This window comes from Clupea harengus, chromosome 8, assembly GCF_900700415.2.
Source record: "Clupea harengus chromosome 8, Ch_v2.0.2, whole genome shotgun sequence".
In the NCBI taxonomy this organism is placed as follows: domain Eukaryota; kingdom Metazoa; phylum Chordata; class Actinopteri; order Clupeiformes; family Clupeidae; genus Clupea; species Clupea harengus.
In genome coordinates, this window is record NC_045159.1 from 15,865,925 (window position 1) to 15,891,515 (window position 25,591).

Genomic DNA, 25,591 nt, shown 5'->3' on the forward strand with positions numbered 1-25,591 from the left:
GCTCTTCCATGGCCTTTTCAATAACAAAAGAAGTCAACGTAGATTGAGCAATAAAAAATCATTCGATGCAGATTGCGCAATAAAAGAACCCTGGGCCCGTGAATCTGAAGCCATTAGTGAACTTTTAGCGACTTTGGTGGAATATACAAACTGCACAAAGTGCTCCTTTTATGACATTTACAGTTTCTGAGACTCGGGCAGCTGTGGTGAGTTGAAATGCAAAGGCCGGGACTGAAGCTCACAGTGGACTAAGCAACAGCAACTTGTACAGTCGTCAGATATCTGGACAAGGATCTTACCCTAACAACCCCTTGGTTCTTGCAATAGAGCACATGTCTGAATTTAAAGCAAACACCCGAACAGGGACTTGAACCCTGGACCCTCAGATTAAAAGTCTGATGCTCTACCGACTGAGCTATCGGGGCTTCAGGAAAAGCCCAACCCCGTCACCGAGGTGGTACTTTATTATAAACTACTACTACCACCGCTACTACTAGCTAGTAACCAAAACATGGTACGTTTGGTGCAGGGTAACGTGGTAAACATTTGCATCGGCAGTGAAACTGGACTCCCAGCGCTAGAAATCAGACCTCGTGGCGCAACGGTAGGGCGTCTGACTCCAGATCAGAAGGTTGCGTGTTCAAATCACGTCGGGGTCAAAAAGCACCTGCTCTTCCACGGCCTTTTCAATAACAAAATAAGTCAACGTAGAGTGAGCAAATCAAAATTAATTGGATATGTATTAGCCATTTCACACAATTCAGAAAAACGAAAACGTGCAGGAATTATAGGCCTGTAATTGTAATGTTATGAATGTGCGTTATTTGGAAGAAAGTCGAGGTGTGACTGCTATACAGTTGATCCCCCCCCCCCCCCCGCCCTTGTCCGTTCCATTTGGGAGACCCAGAGGTGAACTGTACCCCGCTCCCCTTCCCCCTTCTCCCTTTTCACTCAGGATCTGTCCACGGCACCTTCTTAGCGAGCAGAGGGGCCTGCAGAAAACCGCTTCGTGGCCCAGATGATTTTTTTTTTTAAGTGCTCTTGCCGCCCCCCACGTCTTATGAAAAAGTGCCGCCCCGGGCGGCTGCCCGGGTCGCCCGTGCCTAAAACCGCCCCTTCCTGCAGTGTTCTGCGCAACACGTGCAAGAAATGCGGGCAGTTCAGGACAGCGGAGACTGGACACAGCCAGTACAAGGGCATTATATACTGCCCCTCTGTAGAGGCTGTTCCAAAGAAGCAGTGGTTGGAGGATATAAAAAAATGCATGAAAAGTAAATTAATAAATTGTTCAGAGGCATGGACACTGGCTTAGTGCCCCTCAACCCCTTTCCCTCCCAGTTTCACACTTTCTGTATATAGTTCTGTATATGTTTTCTGATATATATTATGCTATAAAGTCAAGTCAAAAGTCAAAGTAGCTTTATTGTCAATTTCCTGCATGTCAGACATACAAGGAATCGATAAAAACGTTTCCCACTCTCCCACGGTGAAACATATAAAGTGCACAGGCACAACAACAGATAAGACAAGACATTTAGATACATATAGATATACATATAGATATAAAAAACATACAGATACACGTACAGCAGCAGCAGCATAAGTTTTTCTTTAAAGTGAGGTTATGGTAGTGCAAAAAAGGCAATTTAGTAATGGCAGCAAAAGACATCCTGTAAGATGTATTTGTTACATTCCCAGTGCAGGTATAACAGTAAGTGGTTATGGTAAACGTAGGTGATAAAAGTGCAAGAGACAGTTTTGTTGCAGAGTCCTGAGTGATTTAAGGGGGGGGGGGATTTCAGCCCCATGTCAGACTGACGGATATGGCTGGGGGGAGTGAGGGGAGAGAATTTAGCTTTCTGACAGCTTGGTGTATGAAGCTATCTCTGAGTCTGGTGGTGCGGCAACGGAGGCTCCTATCCCTTCTTCCAGAGGGTAGGAGGCTGAACAGACTGTGTGCGGGGTGGCTGGTGTCACTCGCAATCGAGGTAGCTTTCCGGGTGAGGCGGGTGGTGTATATGTCTTTCAGGGAAGGGAGTGGGAGTGGGGCACCAATGATCTTACCAGCTGTGTTCACTATGCGTTGCAGTGCTTTCCTGCTGTGTTCAGTACAGCTACTGCCCCACACAGTGATGCAGCTGGACAGGATGCTTTCAATGGTGCCCCGGTAGAATGTGTTGTTGTTGAATTTGTTATTGCAAATAAAAGTTTGTTTACAACAAAGAGTTATACATTGTTCTTTTGTGAATAGAAGGATGTATTAACTGGAACACAAATATTTTGTGAAACAATTAAAGTACCTCACACATAACTGTACATGAACTTGCATTGAAATATTCAATGTAGATTTATAAATATCTCACTAATATAAGGTAAATTAAAAGTAATATGCAAACAAATTGTGATTTCCAGTAATAAAATTGAACTTTGCAGTAAATAATGCACACCTACATTTCTGCTAACGGTGGGACTCGAACCGGGGATTTTGGGGTCAACTCTTCTCTCATAAATGCATACATGTATTGAAATATTCAATGTAGAATTATCCATATCTGACTAATATAAGGTTAATAAAAGGTAATATGAAAACAAATTGTGATTTCCAATAATGAAAATTAGCTTTGCATGAAGTAATGCAAACCTCAATTTCTGCCAACGGTGGGACTCGAACCTGAAACCTCTGCTCTCATAGTAATGCATATAAAAACAGAAGTTTAATGTTTTAAAAATTATTTATGATGTACATCAACATTAAAAAACTTTAGTCATGGAGGATTAGACCATACAAAATCCCTTCCTTCTTTTTTTCTCTCCTTTTCACTTTTTTCTCTTTTTTTTCCTCTCTTTTCTTCTTCCCCCCCTTTTCCTTTCTTCCCCCCTCATGGTGTGCGAGTGTGCCCCAGCTTGTTTGACTAATGAAAACCCCTGGGCCTGTGAATTTCAAGCCATTACTGAACTTTGAGAGACTTTGGTAGAATATACAAACTGCTCCTTTTATGACATTTCCAGTTTCTGAGACTCAGGCAGCTGTGCTGAGTTGAAACGCAAAGGCCAGGACTGAAGCTCACAGTGGACTAAGCAACAGCCGACGGCAACAGCTACGTGTACAGTTGTCGACAAGGATCTTACCCCAAACTGCTCCTTTTATGACATTTCCAGTTTCTGAGACTCAGGCAGCTGTGCTGAGTTGAAACGCAAAGGCCAGGACTGAAGCTCACAGTAGACTAAGCAACAGCGACGTGTACAGTCGTCGACAAGTATCTTATCCTAACGCCCCTCGGTTTTTGCAATAGGGTGACAGCACAATTCTGGTTTTAAAGCAATCGCCTGAACAGGGACTTGAACCCTGGACCCTCAGATTAAAAGTCTGATGCTCTACCGACTGAGCTACCCAGCCTTCTGGCCAAGCCGCAGCCTGTGACGAAGGTGATAGTAAAGTCTTCTTCACTAAAACATGGTACGTATGGCTCAGGGCGCAGACCAGAAGGTTGTGTGTTCAAATCCCATCGGATGCAAAACAGTCCAATGCCTTTGATTGAAAGATCCTAAAAGAACCTAACGGGAAGCATGCCTGCTAGAAAGAGACATTATCTTTTTGAAGACTACAAACTCTTTGAAAGCTTTTTTGTGAAAATGACTCAAGGCAGTTTGGCTAATGAAAACCCCTGGGCCTGTAAATTTGAAGCCATTACTGAACATTGAGAGGCTTTGGTGGAATATACAAACTGCACAAAGTGCTCCTTTTATGACATTTCCAGTTTCTGAGACTCGGGCAGCTGTGGGTTGAAATGCAAAGGCCAGGACTGAAGCTCACAGTGGACTAAGCAACAGCTGACGGCAACAGCAAGTTGTACAGTCGTCAGATATATGGACAAGGATCTTAGAAATCAGAGCAATCAGATCAGATCAGAGAAAATGACAGCTCGTCAGAGAAAACGACAGCTTGATTAGCGACTGCTTGCTACGCTGACTGAAGTAATATACCATATAACTTAATATGAGGCTTGCCAACCACATCAAACAACTTGAAGTGACGAAAGGAAATAAAATGTTTGTTATGTAAATGAAAAATCAACTAACTAGCAGGTGACACAGTAAATGTGGGGAAAGCAAAAGCAGGAAGTAAACAAAGAAAACACATGCAGACACAACAGGACGAAAGTCTTTCCTTTGTTTGGCCTCCAGAGGCCGCCAATGTCCCAAATCATGACAATTCGAATTTGTGAGAAACAAACCAGTGAGTCTAAATCTCAGATCCCACCCAATCCTTTCATTGTGCAATAACTTATAGGCTCATAAAAAAAGAACTGCCTAATAAGGTAGCCCAGTTTTGAGGTTTCCTGACTAGTTGATCGTCTAACTGCTCTTTATGTGGTTATTTACAGGGTCTTTTAAGTATAGCCTATTCCACACAAAAATGTCTCAAGTTCTTTTAAAGGCCAGCGTGGGATGTCCTTGCTCTTGTTGGCTGAAGAAATAGACCACTCTTCAGGCTTCGTATACTTACTTTTTTTTTTATCTGAATCTATTTAAGTTTTGGCCTGCAAATTAGGCATCCCTATCGTGCATAGAAATATGCCACACAAGGAAAGCGCAGGGGGCCTTCATCAGATACAAAGCAAAATGGACTGAGGCAGGAGAGAAATTCTCATTTTTGCAGTTTAGCAAAAGCCCCCTAGGAAAAAAAATGATATGGGCCATGAGCAATGAATGCTCATATTCTTTTTTTAGCAATATATACTCTTCTTTTTTTTTACGCGATACAGCAGTAAACAAAATCAAAGTTTTTATTCCTCAAGTAAATGAGGATTTCAAAAATGCCTGTGGGCACAGATCTCATTTGAGGGTCTAGACAGTGCAGTTCATTGCTTGACTCTTCATCACTCTTCTGGCCCAGATGGACCTTTTTGAGAACATATCAAAGTGCTTTTATTTGAAACTCTAAAAGAAATTGTTGAAAATGAATAACTTTCACAGACCATGAAGGCAAGGTATAATAGTTCTTCCAAATAGTTCTGCCTGGTTCCACAACAAGGTAAAGATCCAAAAAATTTGGAATATCAAAAAAGTATTTATAAAGCATCTGGTTTGCAATTGAACTTGAAAAAGTGTGAATTACTAGCTCTACATAACTACCATCTTGTAGGAGCATATGGTAACCCCATTCAAACTTCAGTCAAATACTTAAATAAGGTGTGCATATTACAAAAGAGACTAAGTTTTATACAATTTTGAATATATGGAACAAAATTCCAAAGATGAATGCAAATTAAGATAAGACAGATGGTCAAACAGAGGTATTTCTCTTTTTGATGGCATTTATTTAACAAAGATGGAAAGTCTAGGTGCATTTCTTCAGCTTATTCTCTTTTTCATATCTTTCCAAGTTAGACTTTGACTACATTTGGAAAGAAAATGTCATTATTTAAAAAAACACTATGAAAAATTATAAAGGGGGTGGTCTACAAGCTATTAACTCTGTCTGTATAAATGGAACTTTAAAAATCATATGATTAAGATCTTTTCTAGCAAACAACAACAGCTTTTGGTATTGTGTTTCCGGGAAAGTTTTTCTAAGGATTGGCGGTATTACATTTATTTTAAGTTTTTACGTACATTTTTGTTCATAAATTACCTATACAATTACCGAATTCCATTCGCAAGTACTGTCATATTGAAAACTGTTGTACAAACCTAATTTCACACCACATGGTGGTCCCATCTGGAATTGCAGATTCATTCTTTTTAAAAATAGGTCTTTTCACTGAGTGGATGGAGAAAAAGACTTGGTCTTCAACCCATTTATTAGCCTACATGAATTTGGCAACACTTTGAGGAATTTTGTTTCAACTTGTATTGCCAGTTCAACCATAATAAATATGATAAGGTTAAACGTATACCAACTTCTCTTATTCCCCATCCCCCTCTCTGATGATTGACAGACATGATTTCTGAAGTAACTACATCTCCTATGCAATTCAGCAGGAACTCAGCTTCTGATATTTTCAGTCAGCCTACTTTAAAGAAAGTACGCATTTACTTCTTAAGGTTACTTTTGTTCCTAAAAGCAAAAGAGCTTCAATGAAGAGCTTCAGTATTTAATAATGCATATTCCTCAGGAGGACTTCTTAGGCAAAGACTCTAATAACTATCACCATGAGACGCGAGCTTGTGACCAAAAGGTTACTGGTTTGATCCTCTGCACCGGCAGGAAAAAAAGGGAGGGGGGGGGGGTGAATAAACAGCCCTTTCCCCTCCCTCAATGTCCATGGCTGATGTGCCCTTGAGCAAGGCACCTAACCCCCAACTGCTCCCCAGGTGCTGCAGCTGAAGTGGTTGCCCACTGCTCCAGGTGTGTGTGTGTGTGTGTGCTCACTACTCTTATGTGTGTGTGCTAATTGCTCACTGCTTCTACCATGTGTGTTCACTGCCAACGGATAGGTTAAATGTAGTCCCAATTGTGACTGAAGGCTTGAATCAAAAATATTTTGTCTCTCCCAGTTTAACTGACATAAGGTTACATTTGGAATCAATATGGATAAGAAAATGAAAGCAACCCTTATTGGTGGTCTTTATAAAAGAACTAACACTGCATTGCAAATCACTGAAAATTATGACAGAAAAGAGCAAAGAAATTGCTGAATGTTATTGATGCCTTCATTTATAGTATTATTGAAAGAGACTCTATAGCTGTTTTTTTTGTTTTTGTTATGATGTTTACATTGTGTGCTCCGTTTTCTCCGAGTCTATGATGTTTGCCATATATTGTCGTACTATTTCTACTTCAATAAAAGAGGGGGGAAACAAGTAGCCTAGTGCCCCCTGCTCGAGACTACACCATATGATGAGATTCGTGGGGGTGTTGAGAAAACAAGTGTAGTTTTTGATGTAGTCAATAGATTTGACAGATAACAGTCTAAAAAAAATACAATAATTGAATTGACCAATTGAAAGGGCTTGTTTAGTCAGACAGGAAAGGGGTCAGACGTAGTTGTGAAGACAAATCAGGGAGCGCAGTCTCTCTGACAGATCTGTGATGTAGCCAACCACGAGGTGAAGTGTATTTTTCTTCCTGTAAGTGGGTGTGTGCTACCTGTGTGAATGGGCGAATTCGATAGGAGGAAGTTAGCAGGTTGGAGAGAAATAATGTTCGCTAGTCAGGATTTTTATAGGCATTTATAATGCCTATATTGAGTATTTGTGTTAACCGTTTGTAAAATGCAAAGGAGCACGTCCATACGGTGTATATTAGTCTTAATACTTCAGTATAAGTGGATACACATCTACCGTGTCTCAAACGATGGCGCTCGCCAAGAATACCATTGAAAAACAATGATAAGTTAGCCAGCTTGCCAACATCTACAGCGGTGGAAAAAGAAAAACCTAAGCAGTCTTCTCGGCGGCATGCAGTGGAGAGGATGAAGAGAGCTGAAACCAAGGGTAATAAATACAGTTCGTCGGTACATATGATTTATAAGGCTAGCTGCATTTCTTTACTGTTAACTAGTGCATTTAGTGTTGCTAGTGTTCCGTTAGCTAACGTTACTCGTTTGTATGTGGCCTAGCTTAGATACTTATCATTGCTAGCTAGCAAGCCAGTGGCTATGCTTATTTCAAATACGACTAGGAGGTTCTTAAAAACTCAGGGGACATTTATATTTGCCACCCAGTAAGCTGTCAAGTTAGCTGTTAAGCTATGGAACTACATCTTGATTTTGAGGGCTCGGTTGGGAACATCTGTGTAATTGTATTTCAAATTCTTAGATAGCGTTAGCTAACTGTAATCAGACCATACACTCATTTACAATTACCGTTTTGTCAGCCACTTTGTTAACCGAATGTTAGCTTGACAGCTATCTAGCCAGCTAGCTCCCGTACTTTAAAAGACCGTTTGGGTTAGCAAGGCTATCTAACTTAATCGAATGTTCACCCAAGTCACTACTTTTAGCTAACGTAACCTATGATATGCGAGCTAGCTAGATCATTTCACTGTGCCAATTTAAACGTTTTCCTATGGGCAAACTCCGCTAATGCCAACATCCTTGGCTGTCTAGTACAGTTTGTAAGATATTATTGAGTGTTAGAACTTTTAATATAATTAACGTTACCTTCATGAGTATAAGTAAGCTCATTATTAACCATAGATAACGTTTAGATAGTTAACGTTAGCTAATACTCAGACATCTTAGCTATCTGGCCAGCTTCTTTTCAAAGTTTGGTGATCTTCATTACGGGGAGATTGGTTAGCTAGTAAATGTTTCTGTAAATAAACGCAAATTTCAGCCACGTATGAAACCCTAGACTCAGCATACGTTACTGTCAACCAAAGGTCAGCTGTTACCATACCTTACTTTGGTAATCTTAGTGTTGAACAGTGAGTCACCCCTCTTGCCAGACACTGTTAGTGCTAGCTCATATGGACGTTTAACAGTTAAGGTTGGCTAACGTTATGTTTTGTTATTACAGATTAACCGCGCCTAATAAGGATTACAAACTTAATTGCTAACCACCAGTTATCGTTATCGTACGCATGTTGCCAAAATGATCCCGAATGCATCCCTGTTATTAACTGCTAACGTTTCTTGACTTTGCTGCAGAGCTAACCATAGACCTATATATGTCTATGGAGCTAACGTTATCGTAGCTAAGTAGTTAGCTCAGAATTTACCACATGGTGCTGTTCAAAATGTATAGCTAGTTTATTATTTGATATTTCCTGCAATTTGTTGTAAATGGATAGTTGGCTATAGTGGTATGACTATTCCTGAGAGGTGGGTTTCGAACGGAAAGATTTAATCACGTGTGCCAAGTTGTTTTATTCTTTATGAACATTATATGCCTCTCCATAGCCTGCATTTAAATCTGCAGAGTCTGTTAGTAAAGTGTGAAAATACTGTTGTCATGTCATTTAAATACCACAAGCCTGGACCTCTCTGATGATTGTCTCAATGCTCATTCTAGGATGTGCAAAAATGAAGAGAGACCCCCAGTCACCCTCAATGGAAGTGCCACTATAGGGACGGTGGAAAGGGGGAGTTGCATGTAAGCAGTGTTCAGCTGCAGCCTTATAGGAAGCTTTGCGGCCTTGGCGTGACTGATCTGAAGGGCATCATGGGCTCTCAGGCGCTTCAGATACTTCGTCAGGGTGTGTGGGCTTCACTGACTGGAGGCTGGTATGTGGATCCCCATCAAAGCACCTTCTCCAACTGCTTCCACCTCTACCTCTGGATATTCCTCCTGGCCTTCCCCTTCTTATTGTACATGGTGAGTTTCATGTCATTCTGGTGAGCAAGCTGTTAATAGCTGGAAATGCGCAGTGTTCTGATCAGATCAGTGGTTCTCAGTCCTGCTCCCAGCCTTCCCCTGCCCTGCACGTTTTCCATCTTTCCTTGTGTTGCCTTTCTGACTGAACTTGTCAATGGCTCAGCTGTTATCTGGACACACCTGCTAATCATGAGAATCTACCTGCCAATCACTAATTTCAACCAGATGTTCCACTTGGTGCAGGGATTGATAGATATGGAAGAAAAGTGTGGCAGGGCTGCTCCAGGAGCAGTATTGAGAATATCTGGATAACATGTATAAAGTTTAAATTCAGATAGGGGTGGTAGAGGTATGATGTTATGTGTGTTTAATGCGTGTGTGTGTCCACATATGTGCATTTGGAAAGGATTCATGTTTAGAATTATGGAATATCGCATATCAGATTTGCATGTTTTGTTGTATAATCAGCATGATTTGATGCTATTTAGTTGAACTCGTCTTCATATAAAATTATAGCTTCAACATTGATTGATTTTGACATGCATGGTCTTTCTTGAAGGGTTTTGCTATGCAGGATTTGCTCACCTCTTAAGTTCTGCAAAAGATGCAGTGGATACATGTTTGTGTTGGACTGGTCCTCATAGTGGGGGTCAGAGCAGTCTGATGAGATATGACAGAACTTCATTGATAATGTGGTCATCTTTTAATCTGATACCCTGTGGCTTCTCTTAAACTCTACTCTCCTCAATTTGTTTCTAGGCTCTGCCACCAAGTTTAGTGGTTGCAGCTGTGTACTGTGCAGTGGTGGCAGCCTTTTTCACTGCCATAAAGATCGTGAACTTTCGCCTCCATGCCATGTTTGACCTGGGAGAGATTGTGGAGAAGAGGCAGGCCTCACTCACCCCAGACAACCAGAGAGTGGAGGAGGGGGAGGATGGCTCGGGAGGACATGAGGGAAACCAACGCAGGTTGGTGCATGTAGGATCACAGTCTCCACATGTCTTTGGCTCACATGGTATACTCTGAGATCAATCGTTGGTTCATTCTGTTGTCAGGGACAGCACTGTTGGCGTAGAGATGACTGTGTTCCGGAAGGTCAATTCAACCCCTCCTGTTCGCTGCAGTTCCCAGCACTCTTTGTTTGGACTTAACCAAGTGTCGGTAAGGATCAATAACCCTCCACTTTAGTGGTTTGTCAGTAGATCTCTCAAGAGGATGGGGAAGGTTTAACAAAACAAGAAAATATGATATATATATATCACACTCCTTTGGACTGTCCTCATAATGTCTTTTTCTTCTTATTACACAGCAGTTAATGTTATTCTCTTATTTTAAGGATTTTTTGCCTCATCTTGATGACACAGCGGGATCAAAAGGTATGTGCTCTGTTAAGTTCCTCCAGGGAGATATGTGTTCAAAGGCACCATGCTAGGGAGTTTATTTTCTATAACATTCAAATGAGGGCTAAGTACCATCGCATAGGCTAAAAATAGACAAGGTGTGTGGTTTTCTTTTTTCTTTTTATGTGTCCCAGTTTCTCTGAATGTCTGTTTAGGCCTGGCTCCTGTCCTGCCATGTTTCCATTTGAATTCTAGGGAGCATTTTCCAAGGAGCTACTAGGTGTGGCTGTGTCTGAGAATTTGGGCTGAAATTTGAAGACACCATTTTAAACCCGTTTCCTCGTTGCATATCTCTTCCAGATATCAAGGAGCTCATGCGAGAGCAGGGTAGTAATAATGTGATCCTGACATCTGCACACCGAGAGGACCTACGCCACAGCTCCCAGGACACTATCCGTAAGAGTGACCGCATGACCAGCAACATCAAATAATCTGTGTGCAACGGACATGTATTCTTTCCATGAATAGTCACATCAAATGTTTCATTAAATCTATACATTTGAATGTATATATTTAGTAGGGCTGGGTGACATTGACCAGAAAACGAATCTCGATATTTTTAGGCTGTGAGGCTTTTTAGGTGATACACAATATAGATCTCTGTGTTTTCGAAGTGGGCTAAATGTTCAGTTGTAGGTCAAAGCCATAAGTGAGATGTAAAACGCACTTTAATTAAAACAGACTATGATCAAAATGAAAGGGTTTCCCTCCCTGTTTGAAAATATACAGCTGCAAAACATATACTGCTATATATATATGCAGATATTGTGCTTGAACTAAACTGTATTGTTTACAGTAAACATGTGCCTTGGATGAAACTAGAGATTTATTTCACAATCATAAAGATATCCTAGCAGGTAGGGTAGTTGTCTTCTGTCTATTTGAGAAGTACGTTCATTTAGGAAGGTCTGGAGCGAAGAGGTGTGGAGATGTGGACAGTCTTGTACTCAAAGGCAAAAAGTGTCAGCAGATTTTAGCGAAGCAATGACACACAAATTCACTCACTGAACTCAGATCTGACCACGAGTCAACAAAATTGGTTTGCAGTGTGTCTGCAAAGTTAAAGTATATTTTTCAAATTGGTCATAGTATTAGTGTTCTTCATTAATTGAAACATCATCTGCCAGGCTACCACATACTTTTGCCCACACCTTCTAGGAAAGATCTCTTACCTTAGATGATGATGATGATGTTGTTTCTTCTGCACAGGGGCTGGCAGTGTTGTTCAGTCGTGCCTGGCTGCAGCTTCAGGCCTAATGGCAGACTTCCCAGGCCTGATCGGGGTCGGGGGAGTCATGTCTGGTGGATTTAGCAGCCTACACCCGAATGGGTGCCCCTCCATCCCTCCTTCCCCCTCCAGCCAGGGAGATGGAGACGACAAGGAGCCGGTGGAGGAGGACGGAGGGCTGGAGGATCAGCCTCTGGAGGAGCTATCTCAGCACAGTCCCGAAGGGGACCGGATGGGCGGCTACTCTCCGCTGGGGCCCTCTGCTGAATCCGAGAGCCTGGGGGACGCGCCTCTCAGCCCGCTCATTAAGAGCAGCCTGAGCGAGGAGCTGAGCCAGAACCTGCTGGGCCTTGGCCTCGACCCCGTGACCTTTGCGCGTGGCAAAGAGCATGCGGGCAGCCGCAGCGGCATTGCCATAGCTGCCGGCTCCACCGACAGCTGCTTCAGTGGAGGAGGGGCCACCACGGACCGTGAGACCCTCAGCACAGTCAGCAGCTACCGCAGCGAAAAGACAGACTCCACCCAGCTGGAGAGCCCCTCCCTGGGGAAGCCATACCCGTCACTTCCTGGAGCGGCGTCCTCCACTGGCGCAGGTCAGGGTGGCCGTGCTGCCGTCGGCCCACTGGTAGACACCCCGCTGCATGGCGGTAGTGACACCGACGACCTGTCGGACAGCGAGCTGCTCCAGTCGCCCTCCAAAGAGGTCTCGGTCGGGCAGGGCCTAGACAGAACTCTGGTGGAGGGGGAGGACTTGCCCCCTCTGCCCACTGACATTGCACAGTCCCCACACCTCCCCGACTCCTCGCCCTCCAGCAGCGGGCACTCGGGCATCTGCGACGTGGACAGATCCGTGCCCGTCCCCCCCTTACCCCCGCCACGGCAGGCCAGCTCGGTGCCCTCCGGGCTGGCTCTGGGGCTGGGGTGCTCGGAGCCCACCCTGCCCATCGCGTCTCCCCCCTTCCTGCTGTTGGAGCAGCAATCCCTGCAGGTGCAGCAGCAGGTGGTGCGGCCAAAGGACCTGAAGCTGCTGCGCTCCAGCGGCGGGACCAGCAGCTTGGGCCATCGCCCCGGCCGCCGGAAAGCACCCCGCAAGCGCGGCACGGCGGGCAGCAGCAGCTTCGACTGTGGCTCCTACCGACGGCACCACAGCCTAGGGCAGCATAGAGACTACATTCCCGTGCGGAGCCGGCTCGGGGCCACAGCGGGGGCCACAGCGAGAGCCTACAGCGAGAGCCTGTTTGAGGACTCGAGTGACGAGGACGACGCCAGTGACATGAGCGGCGGATCCAGCCTCGGCTCGCAGCGTCACTACAGCTCGGATGACGACGACGACGACGATGACGACTCGAGCTCCTCTACCTCCTGCTACTCGCCAGACCTGGCCAACGTCGGTGCCGCCTCAACCCCCAACTCTGCCAATCAGCTGCCCAGCTCCCGGGAGGGGGAGGGCTCGGACGTGGCGGGCCCCTCTCACTCGCGGAGTGCCCAGAGATCGTCCAGCACAGCCAGTGCCAAGACCCACGCCAGGGTGCTCAGTATGGACGGAGGTGGCGGCAGCCACACCAACGTCGGCTCCCTGACCTCCACGCTGATGCCTTTACCCCCCACAGCCTCGGCTCCCGCGCCGCGGCCCCTCACCATCTCCAAATCGGACCTGGAGGCCCGGGCAAACAACTCGGACGGCTTCACTAGGGTTCACCACCGCCTGGACTCGTTGGGGGGCTCCTGGGCAGGGAACCAGACCGGCTGGAGGGCTGGTGAGCTGGCTGAGGAAGGAGCTGTTGGAGGAGGTGAGCTGCCCCTTGCCTCCGCCTGTCTCTGATGATGGGCAGTACGGAATTAGCTGTGTGTGTGTGTGTCTTACTGCAGGATATATAGCTGAGGCTACATCCACATTAATATGGTTTAGGTTTAAAATACATCACGTTTACTACGTTTTACTAGTTTGCATTTTAGTGTAGACGAGCATAAATGGAAACGTTGACTCAGACACCCACGTCCGTTTCCTGACTGGGTCTTTTTAGCTACGACGTATCCTTCCCTTATTCGTCTCAAGTGACCGTTTTCGGGCATGTTAATATGGCCGGAGATTATTGCTGATACGTGGTTAAAACGCTTGTCTGGACGGGGATCCAGTATTGGTGTGGACGTAGCCTGAGAGAAGAATACTTGATGCCAATGCCCAGTTGTCTGTGTCAGTGGGCTGTGTCGTAGTGTTCTCCACAGAGGGGTAGTGCGACTGCATTCCTGCTGTGAAGGAGCATGGCTGATGCGGTCCTGTGAAGACTGAGATGAAATGATAGAAGAAGAGATGAAATGATAGAAGAAGAGATGATATGATAGAAGAAGAGATGATATGATAGAAGAAGAGATGAGATGAAATGAAAGAAGAAGAGTCAGGTGTGCTCCTTCTTAGTTGCAGTGAGAGCGAGCAGCCCTGCTGGTTCTTTGTGAATAAGACGGGCTCCCCCTGGTCTAGACAGATGCTATTACTGATGGCTTTGTTAACATTAGGGATGGGGCTAAGACCTCATTGGTCAGAACCGGACTGGCCACATTCATTGCATATTCATCATAATAAACTAATTTAAATTGGACAAAAGTCAACAACCTAAATGAGGCTTTGAGTGTTTTCCCTCTCTTTTAAGTTCTCCCCTCAGGTTTGGGGTCACAGTCATTGTATTCTCTTGAAAAGTGACATGTTTGCTTGTTTCCCAGAAAGCATTGCAGCAATATCCTCTGCCCTGCAAAGCTACCAAGTTTCTTACTTTTAGAAGTGGCTTGTCCAATCAACCATTTTTGCCACTGGATGTCTAACAGTCCGTGAAGTATACGAGACGCATGAACAGGGCTGAATCATTTGTCATGCTTAACTACCTTTTGCTGTGTCGGGTCAAATGAGTCAAGTATTTGCTGTGGCCTGTCAGATAAGGAGCTCTGTAGTGGTTGCTTAACATGCTTCGAGTGATATGGACTGCTTAGTGCTTTCCTCAACAACAAGGTGGTGGAATCTAATGAACAAAAACGTGACTTTGAATTGCCCACAGGTCATTGTTCTTCACCGATTTGGACATGATGACTGGTGTACATTTCCTCAGTTTGTCAGTTTGTCTGTGACTCATGGCCGCAATGATAAGAGTTGTTTAAATTGTCCTGTGTGAAATTCCCTGAAGTGATTTTGTGCCTTGACACCACTGCAAACATGTACATCTGTCTCAAGTGTAAAGATGCATTTTTGCTGTAGGATTGTGATCTTCGCGTCCAAGGAAGCCAAACAGTAAAACCTAACTGTTGTCTCGGTTATCTGACGCTGGTTGCTGCACTCTTCCCTGTCAGAGCTGTAATGAATCTACTTTCATGAACCGTCTGTGTTTGCAGCACTGGGCCCGGAGGAAGGCGGTAAAAGGGACTCGGTCAGCAGCGTGAAGAGGACCCAGGCTATCCGCCGGCGCCACAACGCGGGGAGCAATCCCACCCCTCCCCCCTCAGCAATGGGTTCCCCTCCCAGGTATGCCTCCAGCTCCCTGGAACAGGAGTGAGAAATCTTATCCCCATTAAGTGTTTCTCTGCCTTCATACCAAATAAGTAGGACGATGCCTCTGATGCTCGTGTTCAGCCATTTGAAGGCTTCAGATCAGTTCATTAAATGAGGGCTTGCTGCTGCTTGCATTCAGTAAAGGCTGGCAGCTAAATTGGGCCCTTTGGGGGATAAGAGAATAAGATTGCCCAGCACTGCACTAGGTGGCTTCAATAACCCCAATTACCAGTGTCTTCAGTAAGTCACTCCCTGCTTTCTGTGGAGGAGTTTTGGTTTGACCTTTGACCTGACCTCCATCTTTGCTCCTCTTTCAGTTTGCAGGACCTCCAGCGCGCTCGCACTTCCTCCCATTCCCGCACGCGCACCCTCCCCTCTGCCTTGCAGTTCGCCTCCTCTCTGCTCCTGCCCCGCACCGGCGTCCATGAGGCGTCCACCTTCGACGACACATCAGAGGGGGCTGTGCACTACTTCTATGATGAGAGTGGTAAGTCTGTCAACACCATCTCCCAGCTGTAGCATACGAATAGCTTGTCTAATTACCCACATAAAACACTTTTTGATAACTCTATAGTCAAACCATTTTCAGTGACGTATATTAACAGTATAATTTTCATATTAACAAATTCTGTCAAATAACCCTTACCAAGTGATTGATATTTGTCAACTAATGGCCAGTTAACTGTCAGTGAACTAAAAATAGTGAAGCACTCTGACAACAAATAATGTATAGACAATCAATCACAAAAAGGTGCTTCTGCCCTCTACAGGAGTGAAGAGGTCGTATACATTTGGGCCAGGTGGAGGTGGTTATGAGGACCCCGTCCAGTAAGTTGCTCTCTGTCCGTCAGCCGTTATCAGTAAGGGACAGCTGTCAGTTTTTGTGTGCTCATCTGGTCTTTGCCCGATGTTCCAGGGAACGCGAACGCCAGTCCCAGTCCTCCAGCTTCACCTCCACAGACGTCCAGGAGGTGGTGCCGATGCTGACCATGCTCCAGCCCAGGCCTGTGGTGCTGCAGGGCATGCAGGGGATGCAGGTGCGCAGGGTGCCGCTGGAGATGCCTGAGGTGAGGCGACAGGCGGAAGCGTCCCAACATCAGGCTTCTGTCTTGGGTGGCCATCTTTAGGTTGTGTTCACTGGCAGATTTAAATGATAATCCTATGGAGTGAAACGTCCTGACTACATTTGTGGAATCAAATTGGTACAGGTCATAAGAGTTGCTGGTTTGTGTTTACTGCCAGTCGCCAGCCCAACTCTAGGTTAACATAAGTTGTTATAGCAATAAAAGACTCAACAGCATTTTATTTTTTTCAAACAGGGTTTATGTTTTACTACATAGAAATGTGCTCTAACCAGCGGTTGTAATCAGAGAAAAATGTTAGTTATCACTGGATTTAATGTCTGCAAATACCAGCACAGCAACTTCTAGTTCTGAGGGTTGTGGGTATTTTCACAGCTTGTCCTTTCCCCCTGTCCTCTAGTTTGAAATGGATCACGAGTCCCTTCACGAATCTCAGGAAAACACACTGATGATTGAGGAGAAGGCCAAACCCAAACAGTACTACCGCTTCTGGGTGTTACCAGGGAAGTGGCTCCGGGTGCGCTACGACAGACTGGCCCTCCTGGCCTTACTCGACAGGTGAGGGGCTGGGGAACAGCTGGCTTGTTCTTCGCTTGTTTTTGTTGGAAGGACAACTGATGAGTACTGTCTGAGAGAAGCTTTGTCAGATTCATTTAGACCAGGGGTTCTCAAACTTTTGCAAGCTGGGCCCCCCCAAAGCTGGTTAGGGGTAGTTGGGGCCCCCCCAGCGCGCGGCCCGTCGCCACCACCCTCAACTACACCACCATAGATAGATAGATAGATAGATAGATAGATAGATAGCATATTGTTATTGATAGGCCTGACATGTCAAGGTTAGGCTATTGTTAGGCCCATACAGACAATTATTATAACTATTTATTATTATTATTATTATTATTATTGTTATTATTATTATCAGTAATAGTAGGCCTATTAGTAGGCTATTCATTATTCACCGCGGTTGCGGTATTTAGTTTTGAGCGCAGTCAGTCTTGAAAAGCCTGCCTGGCACAAATACGCGACGCGAAAAGGATGAGCATTTTTAAGGCTATGTCGCAAAGGTGATCATTGCTATCCAGAATGACGAAATAGGGGAGATGCTTAAGTCTACTGTCACTCTTCAATTGCTCTTTCATGTCTATTGACAGCTCGTCTGCTGAGCAGAGAAATGGATCCCGAACTTAGGCGAATGAACGGTAGTCCTCTTTGAAATAGGACCCAAACTGATTTCTGATATTCGGCGTGATACAATGTCATTTGACATAAGTATTGCGCTGAGTTTAGCTTCTATTCTACACGTCTTGCGCGGCCGGCAAAATCAGTGTTTCGGCAATTGTATGGAGTTGGCCAAGCTTAGCAATTCTATGAGCAACTACATAAGATGCCTCCAGACACTGCTTGGAGATGGTGGTTCGTTGTTGCTGGAGGCCATCACGTTCATGTTTAAAGAAGTCCACAGGCTTCTCTTTCTGACTTTTACGAATCAGAAACGTGTCCATAGTTGTGTTTGTTTGCTGATACAGTGTGTGTGAAGTTAATAAGGTTCTAATTTCAACGTTGTGTTCTTGTATGTGTGGTTGTGAACGACATGGATAAGGATAAGGCTGTGCTAGGCAATGATTCCTAACAAAACGAACTGTACACAATGTAGACAGGGACAGCACAAAATAGTATGCAAGTGCTGGTGTTTTATTTGTTGCAACACGGTGGATGATACAAAAATATAAAGGTAGGTGTTAAGGAGAAAAGGGCTAGCTGCAGTTGGAAAAAGGTAGCTAGCTAGGCTAGCTCTCGGGGCTACGAGCTTTTTCAAAAGACTGGGGCAAATTACTCCTTAGAATAGGCTACGAATAGACCTACTGCAAGCGCAGTAAGGTATTACTAAGGAAGGAGTGAGTCTTTAAAAAGACTGTTTATAAAGCAATGAATATCTGAATGATACAGGAAACAAGAGAAATTGAACAAACTCTGCAGAGTCATCTCAGGGTGAGAGCTTACCAATGCCTGCGTTTTTTTTTTATATACTCGGAAACTTAGGTGCAACTCGCGTTCAAATGAAAAAACTCCGTTTTGATTGGTGGATCAGGAGCAAAACCGTATTTGATTTGTTTGGGTCAGTCCAGCCCCTTGCATTTCGCCACTGAGCTTTCACTAACCAGTGACAGGTCGGCGGTATTTTTTTTTTTTTCTCCGTCTGTGACATCGCGCCCCCCCCTGGAGAGTGTTCGCGCCCCCCACTTTGAGAACCACTGATTTAGACAATTCATTCAGACTGTCAATGAATGATGACTCATACAAATCTATCCTCCCACCCACCCAAGTAGTTAAGTCTCATAAGCCAGGCCTTTAGTTATGACTTAAAGAATGCGACTTATTGCTGCCTTACATGGCCAAGAGCTGCCTGTTTTTCTAATTGGTGGTCTTGGGGCTTATATGTGCATTGCTGCTGTTGCTTGAAGACCTGTCCATGGATGTTTTCTGGAAGTGTAAACCATTCTGCGATTGGCTGCGTGTGAGGGTGTAAAAGCAGATTCTATAGGCCATGGCCATCTTGGCATTTATAGTAAACATAAGACACAATTAATATAGGTGTTTTAAGATAAACTCGTTTCATATAAATTCTGTCCAGGCTTTGATATGTGCTGTGGTAATATTAAAGTGTGAACTTTGCCTAGAAGGTCGCACAGTAGTGTAACTGGGCAAATTACTTTTGCCCTCAGGAACCGTCGTGTTGGGGAGAATGTGTTTGCAGTGGTGCTTGCCTGCCTGGTCGCCTTCCTAGGGTTCCTGCTGCTTCTTCAGGGCTTTTTCAGGGACATCTGGGTCTTCCAGTTCTGCCTCGTCATTGCCAGCTGCCAATACTCCTTACTAAAGGTGAGAGTTCACCCCTTTGCCCCACAACACTCTTCTCCTCGTATCTACTAAAAGTGTCCTGTTTCCTTGAGAGCAAAGATCAGTTGTGAGTTTTATTAATTCAGTCAAGGTTTTTTCCCCAGATAAGATAATCTGAGAAACTGCAGCTCTAATCTCTGAATTCTGTTTTTCCCTCGGCAGAGTGTTCAGCCAGATGCAGCATCCCCAATGCATGTAAGTACATGACTGCACAAATACATTGCAGATGAATGGTTAATTACGTGATTAAATATAAATGTTAGATATTGGTGTCATTAAGGCAATAACGCAGTGTGGTACAGGACAGTTTGTGTGTCATTAAGGCAATAACGCAGTGTGGTACAGGACAGTTTGTGTGTCTTGAGTAGCAATAAAGGAAGTGTTGCCAGTAATTACACAGATAAGCAGGTAACCACATAGGACCATATATGTTGCAATTGAGGTGTTGCCTTGAGTTTAGGACCCTGTGATGAAAATGTGTCTTCCTTGGTACGGTGGGCCACAACTGGATCAGAAACATCTGACATAAATGTGTCTTTCTTCCTGGTGCGTAGGGCCATAACTGGATCATTGTGTACAGTCGACCAGCGTACTTCTGCCTGTGCTGTATGCTGATCTTTGTCTTTGACCTGGGTGGTCGGTCTGGTCGACTGCTGCCTTTCTCCCTTTACGGGGTCACCTTCTTCTCAGCGCAGTTCCTGCTGTGCGCCAGAGATGTCCTCATAGGTCAGTCGCCAGAACATTACCCATTGGCCTTCAGCGTGGAGCGTGTCACCGTAGAGTGAGTCTTGTTCATGTCGTCCCTGATAACAACCCCTCTTTCTGTTTCCACTTTCCACCTACAGTGTTCACCCTCTCTTTCCCCGTCATCTTCCTCTTTGGGCTTCTACCTCAGGTCAACACCTTCCTCATGTGTCTGCTTGAACAAGTGGATATGCACATATTTGGGGGAACAGGTGAGGGACATGTCACAGGCAGTCACCCATTAACAGTGTGCAGATTTCATACATGATAATGATGATTATTATATTAATAACAATACATTCGATTTATATGTGCCTGTTCAGTGATTTCATGACTGTGTGTGTGTCCTCAGCCACCACGAGCCCTCTGTCGTCCGTTTACAGCCTGATACGCAGTGTGCTGGTGGCCGCTCTGCTGTACGGCTTTTGCTTGGGCGCCATTAATGTAAGTGAAGGAATCACTTGAATCCCTTCAACATTGGTACCAAAACAATCGCCACTGAAATTGTTCATCAGGACATTATTTTTCCAACTGTTTTATTTTGAATGTGTGTGTGAGCAGGTCACCTGGGAGGATCAGCATGTACCGGTCCTGTTTTCAGTGTTCTGTGGGCTGCTCTTGGCCCTGTCGTACCACCTGAGCCGCCAGAGCAGCGACCCCACCATCCTCTGGTCAGTGCTGTCACCTCAGTGCCGTCACACGCTATGCTTTACTCACGGCTCCGAATCACACTTTGACATTTACCATGCACTTGTATTTAAAAAGAAGCTTTTTTAGAAAGCTGTGTGAGAATTGAAACCTTAACCTTGAATCCACTAGGACATAGTTTAATCGTTTGTTGCCTCAGGAGAAATTGGATGTCAGACCTCTTAGAGTACAGGATCCTGTTTTGCTCATTTGTTGTTCTCTGCAGGTCTCTTGTCCGCTCCAAGTTCTTCCCAGAGCTGGAGAGCCGGACGCCTGAGGATCCTCCTGTAGAGATTAAAGATCCCCTCCCTGAGAAACTGCGCAACTCTGTGGTAATGCATTCATGAACTACAGACGAGGCAACCATGCCCTTAATGTTGTTGATTCTCTCACTTACAGTATATTTTATTTCATTTTATTTCTCTCTCTCTCTTGCAGAAAGAGATTCTCCACTCGGACCTGGTGATGTGTCCTCTCATGGCCATCATCACCTTTGCCATCAGTGCCAGCACTGTCTTCATCGCCCTGCAGGTCAGTGCAGCGTAGGCTGTTGAGATCAGATTAATTTTGTACTAATGGTTTATCATGTGGTACATCACAGCAGATGAAAAACATATCTTCTTGCAGCATCTTTCTCACTGTACTTCGTCTTGCCTCTTAGTGGAGGTGTACAAAATAACTTTGAATGAAACATTCATGTCAGCAAATGACACTTCCTCACAGTATTATGCAGATAACCGTATAATGGGTTCATGGTTTCAACAGTGATGGTGAACTGATGATGGAGATTAGTCATAGATGACTGTGAAATAGACTGGTTCTGTGCTGTGTCTTTGCAGTCTTTGACTGATCCTGTCCCGTCCTCCTCCTCCCTCCCAGCCTGCTCTTAGTTTTGTCCTGTACATCCTGGCCGGGGTGGTGGGCTTCCTCACCCACTACCTGATGCCCCAGCTCCGCAAGCAGCTGCCCTGGTTCTGCCTGGCCCATCCAGTGCTGCGCTCGCGAGAGTACAGCCAGTTCGAGGTCCGCGGTGAGTAAGACCGCCAGAGCCAGGTTAATGAGCGGCTGGCCGCGATGACGTTGTGTGGTAGTGGCAGGGCATGGTGGGGATTTATTTGATTTTTTTTTTGCTATTTTGTTAATAATTGCTCTTTTGTACATTTTTGGTTAATACTTTGTTTCTACTTATATATATTGTTTTATGTACTATGCACATTTCCTGTATGTGAAAATATACTTGGCCAATTAAAGAATTCTGATTCTGATTGTCTCTCCCTCAGATGCGGCTCAGCTGATGTGGTTTGAGAAGCTGTATGCCTGGCTGCAGTGTGTGGAGAAGTACTTCATCTACCCTGCAGTGGTGCTCAACTCCTTGACCACCGAGGCCCATGCTGTGGGACGCAGCTCAGACAAGACCATAACCTAGTAAGCAGCTCAACTCTCACGGCCATCTCTCATCTAAAACAGAAGCAGTACTGGCTGGCAGGATTAGTGTCACCTCTCCATGGTGCAGTGCATCTCCCACTACCCACTACTGCACCAGCTGCCTCACACTGGCCAGCACAATTATTTGAGTTCATTCATTTCCTAGATATGAGATGATGCCCATGTTCATAGCAATGCTAGGAGCAAAATGAGACAATGCTAACTCTTCCGTTTGTTTTTTTTAATGTGACATTTCAGATTTGCACCCTGTATTCCTGATGGTGCAGTAGGCGTCTGAGCATGAGTCTGTGTTTCACCGTCTCTCTGATGTGTCTGTCTCCCTCTAGTGGCCGCGCTCTCTTCATCTCTCTGGCCGGCATGAAGCTGCTGCGCTCGTCCTTCTGCGCGCCGTCTCTGCAGTACGTCACCCTGTGCTTCACCGCCCTCTTCTTCCGCTTCGACTACCCTCACTTCTCCGAGTCCTTCCTGCTCGACTACTATTTCATGTCCGTCCTCTTCAGCAAGGTTGGTGTCTCGCCGCCCCCTCTAATGTCACTGCTTTATGGACTGTGTACACGTGGCCCGCATGGACAGAACTGGACTAGATGTCACAAGAAAGAATTGATATCGACCCGTTCCAAATGGCAAACAGAAAATGATGGGTGTGTGTGTGTGTGTGTGTGTGTGTGTGTGTGTGTGTGTGTGTGTGTGTGTGTGTGTGTGTGTGTGTGTGTGTGTGTGTGTGTTTGCAGTTGTGGGACCTGCTGTATAAGCTGCGGTTTGTGCTGACCTACATCGCCCCCTGGCAGATCACCTGGGGCTCTGCCTTCCACGCTTTCGCTCAGCCCTTCGCTGTGCCTCGTATCCTTCTCATGACCTCTGACACTGGCACTCAGTGAACAGGACCCGAATCCAATGGGTTTTTAAAAAGCATCATCAACACCATTTACATAGTCTATACATACATAGTCTATATTGTCTGGGGGGTTCTTTGCTAAACCAGTACAACCAGTCATGAACGGATCGTTTTATACTTTTTCAGATTGAGTTTGTTAGGCATTTATTTATATTTCAGGAAAACAAAATAAAATGAGATGAGTCGTGTCCTCAGTGTTGTCTTTTCACAGGATGCATGGAACTCTACTAGTCTGGATGCTATGTTCCTTGACCCTCACCCTGTCCCAGATTCGGCCATGTTGTTTGTTCAGGCTGTGTTCTCTGCCCTCTTCTCCACGCCACTCAACCCTGTTCTGGGTAGCGCAGTCTTCGTCACCTCCTACACCCGTCCTGTCAAATTCTGGGAGCGAGACTACAAGTGAGTACGGCAGTAATTCAGCTGAGCAGTCAGTAACATAGCGCATTGTGCTCTTCATCATCGCCATCATCATCATCATCATCATGCAGACACCGATGCCTAATGATCTTGATTTTCTCACTCCGCAGCACCAAACGCGTGGATCACTCCAACACACGGCTAGCCACCCAGCTGGACCGCAATCCTGGTGAGTCCTCGTCGGCCCTCTCCTGCCCCTCGGCCCTCTACTGCCCCTCGGCCGATTTTATTATTGATGTTACTGATTGGTATTTCTGGTTGACTCGTGATGGCTCTTTCTGTCTTTGAAGGTGCCGATGACAATAACCTAAACTCCATCTTCTACGAGCACCTGACGCGCTCGCTGCAGCACTCCCTGTGTGGGGACCTGCTGCTGGGCCGCTGGGGCAACTACACCACCGGGGACTGCTTCATCCTGGCCTCCGACTACCTCAACGCCCTGGTGCACCTCATCGAGATTGGCAACGGCCTCGTCACCTTCCAGCTCAGGGGCTTGGAGTTCAGGGGTGAGTAAGAGAGGAGGAAAGTGAACTGTATGAAATGTGCTGAATAAACTTGCCTTGCCTACTGCTACTACTAATAATAATCATAACGGTAATAATATAGTTTATAGTGTTACTCACTTCAACATCATGTCTTCCCTGTTTTGCGGTGTGTCCATCTGCAGGTACATATTGCCAGCAGCGGGAGGTGGAGGCCATCACGGAGGGCGTGGAGGAGGACGAGGGCTGCTGCTGCTGTGAGCCGGGCCACCTGCCCCACATGCTGTCCTTCAACGCCGCCTTCGGCCAGCGCTGGCTGGCCTGGGAGGTGGCCGCCACCAAGTATGTGCTGGAGGGCTACAGCATCAGCGACAACAACGCAGCCTCCATGCTGCAGGTGTTCGACCTGCGCAAGATCCTCATCACCTACTACGTGAAGGTACAGCTCAATGAAGACACGCTCAAGAAAAGAGTTTTGCAGATTTGTTAGGATTGTGCTACTAAGGGCCAATGACACGAACGTGGAACACATCGATACTGATAGTTGCAAATACTTTTTGGTATGAAGCAGGATAGTTAGGATTTTATGACTGTAGGTCACTTCACAGTGCTGTATTTTTATGGTGTCAGTCAGAAGAGTCCAGAGAGTCCAGTTACTCATGGACCTTTTGCTTGTAAAATTGCTTGGTTCAAAGCATATGACCAGCATATATACCATTACATATTTTTTTCCCGCATTTATTTAGAGATCGGAATGATTGAAAGCAACTCTTCTTATCTACTTAATCAGATCTAACACAGCCCTCTCTGTCTCTGTGTAACACCAATGGAGCCGAGCCTTACTGTGTGTGTGTGTGTGTCCAGAGTATCATCTACTACGTGAGCCGCTCTCCCAAGCTGGAGGAGTGGCTGTCCACCGAGGCGGTTCAGGAGGCGCTGCGTCCCTGCCTCAGCCCGTCCTACGTGGACAGTGACCCCACCTTCAACCTGAACATAGACGAGGACTACGACCACAGGGAGTCGGGCATCACCCCCACCTCATTCTGCATGGTGTACCTGGACTGGATCCAGTACTGCAACAGCCGCAGGCCGACGGTAAGATCCTGCCTCTGGGCTACAAGCACACCACTGCATCACTGCTGAACACCTTTTTTTTTTGCTTAAATTCTGGTACTAACATCAGTTGCCTGTTCCACTCCGATGGCCATTTATGGCAAAATACATTGCTTCCTAGTCTGTGGGTTATCTGAGAAGCCTCTCTGAAAGCCTTTTGTATTGATCTGTTGTAATATAAGTGTGTGTGTGTGTGTGTGTGTGTGTGTGTGTTTTTTTGTTGTAGCCCGTTGAGAGTGAGAGAGACTCCCCTCTGGTCACGCTGTGTTTTGGCCTGTGTATACTGGGACGCAGGGCGTTGGGAACCGCCTCTCACAGCATGTCAGCCAGGTAAGACACGTCAAATAAAAACACACACCCTTGAGACACAGGCTGTGCTGCATAACTGGAAGCGCCAGTGTAGGAA

The 25,591-nt window shown here is 45.6% G+C and overlaps 1 protein-coding gene and 1 non-coding gene across 5 annotated transcripts in view; both read left to right on the forward strand.

Moving 5' to 3' along the window:
* The first annotated feature begins 587 nt into the window (after positions 1-587).
* Positions 588-659, forward strand: trnaw-cca. The gene has a single exon. It is a non-coding gene; the product is annotated as a tRNA-Trp (tRNA).
* A 6,358-nt stretch (positions 660-7,017) lies between these two features.
* LOC105900316 (pecanex 3) overlaps positions 7,018-25,591 on the forward strand; it is a 33,880-nt gene continuing 15,306 nt past the window's right edge. For all 4 annotated transcript variants that reach the window (XR_004164146.2, XR_006152539.1, XM_031572077.2 and 1 more), the window contains exons 1-30: positions 7,018-7,440; positions 8,962-9,264; positions 10,024-10,232; positions 10,320-10,425; positions 10,601-10,640; positions 10,965-11,060; positions 11,874-13,682; positions 15,271-15,400; positions 15,745-15,914; positions 16,198-16,255; positions 16,344-16,494; positions 16,910-17,067; positions 19,230-19,383; positions 19,564-19,596; positions 19,956-20,127; positions 20,247-20,357; positions 20,498-20,589; positions 20,707-20,816; positions 21,059-21,164; positions 21,271-21,363; positions 21,712-21,862; positions 22,113-22,257; positions 22,605-22,782; positions 23,010-23,118; positions 23,443-23,572; positions 23,701-23,759; positions 23,881-24,096; positions 24,258-24,511; positions 24,937-25,167; positions 25,412-25,515. Coding sequence is in view for 2 of the 4 variants with exons in the window: in XM_031572077.2 (XP_031427937.1) it covers positions 9,112-9,264; positions 10,024-10,232; positions 10,320-10,425; positions 10,601-10,640; positions 10,965-11,060; positions 11,874-13,682; positions 15,271-15,400; positions 15,745-15,914; positions 16,198-16,255; positions 16,344-16,494; positions 16,910-17,067; positions 19,230-19,383; positions 19,564-19,596; positions 19,956-20,127; positions 20,247-20,357; positions 20,498-20,589; positions 20,707-20,816; positions 21,059-21,164; positions 21,271-21,363; positions 21,712-21,862; positions 22,113-22,257; positions 22,605-22,782; positions 23,010-23,118; positions 23,443-23,572; positions 23,701-23,759; positions 23,881-24,096; positions 24,258-24,511; positions 24,937-25,167; positions 25,412-25,515 (5,528 nt within the window). In the remaining 2 variants the exon portion in view is untranslated. The remainder of the gene's footprint in view (positions 7,441-8,961; positions 9,265-10,023; positions 10,233-10,319; positions 10,426-10,600; positions 10,641-10,964; positions 11,061-11,873; positions 13,683-15,270; positions 15,401-15,744; positions 15,915-16,197; positions 16,256-16,343; positions 16,495-16,909; positions 17,068-19,229; positions 19,384-19,563; positions 19,597-19,955; positions 20,128-20,246; positions 20,358-20,497; positions 20,590-20,706; positions 20,817-21,058; positions 21,165-21,270; positions 21,364-21,711; positions 21,863-22,112; positions 22,258-22,604; positions 22,783-23,009; positions 23,119-23,442; positions 23,573-23,700; positions 23,760-23,880; positions 24,097-24,257; positions 24,512-24,936; positions 25,168-25,411; positions 25,516-25,591) is intronic.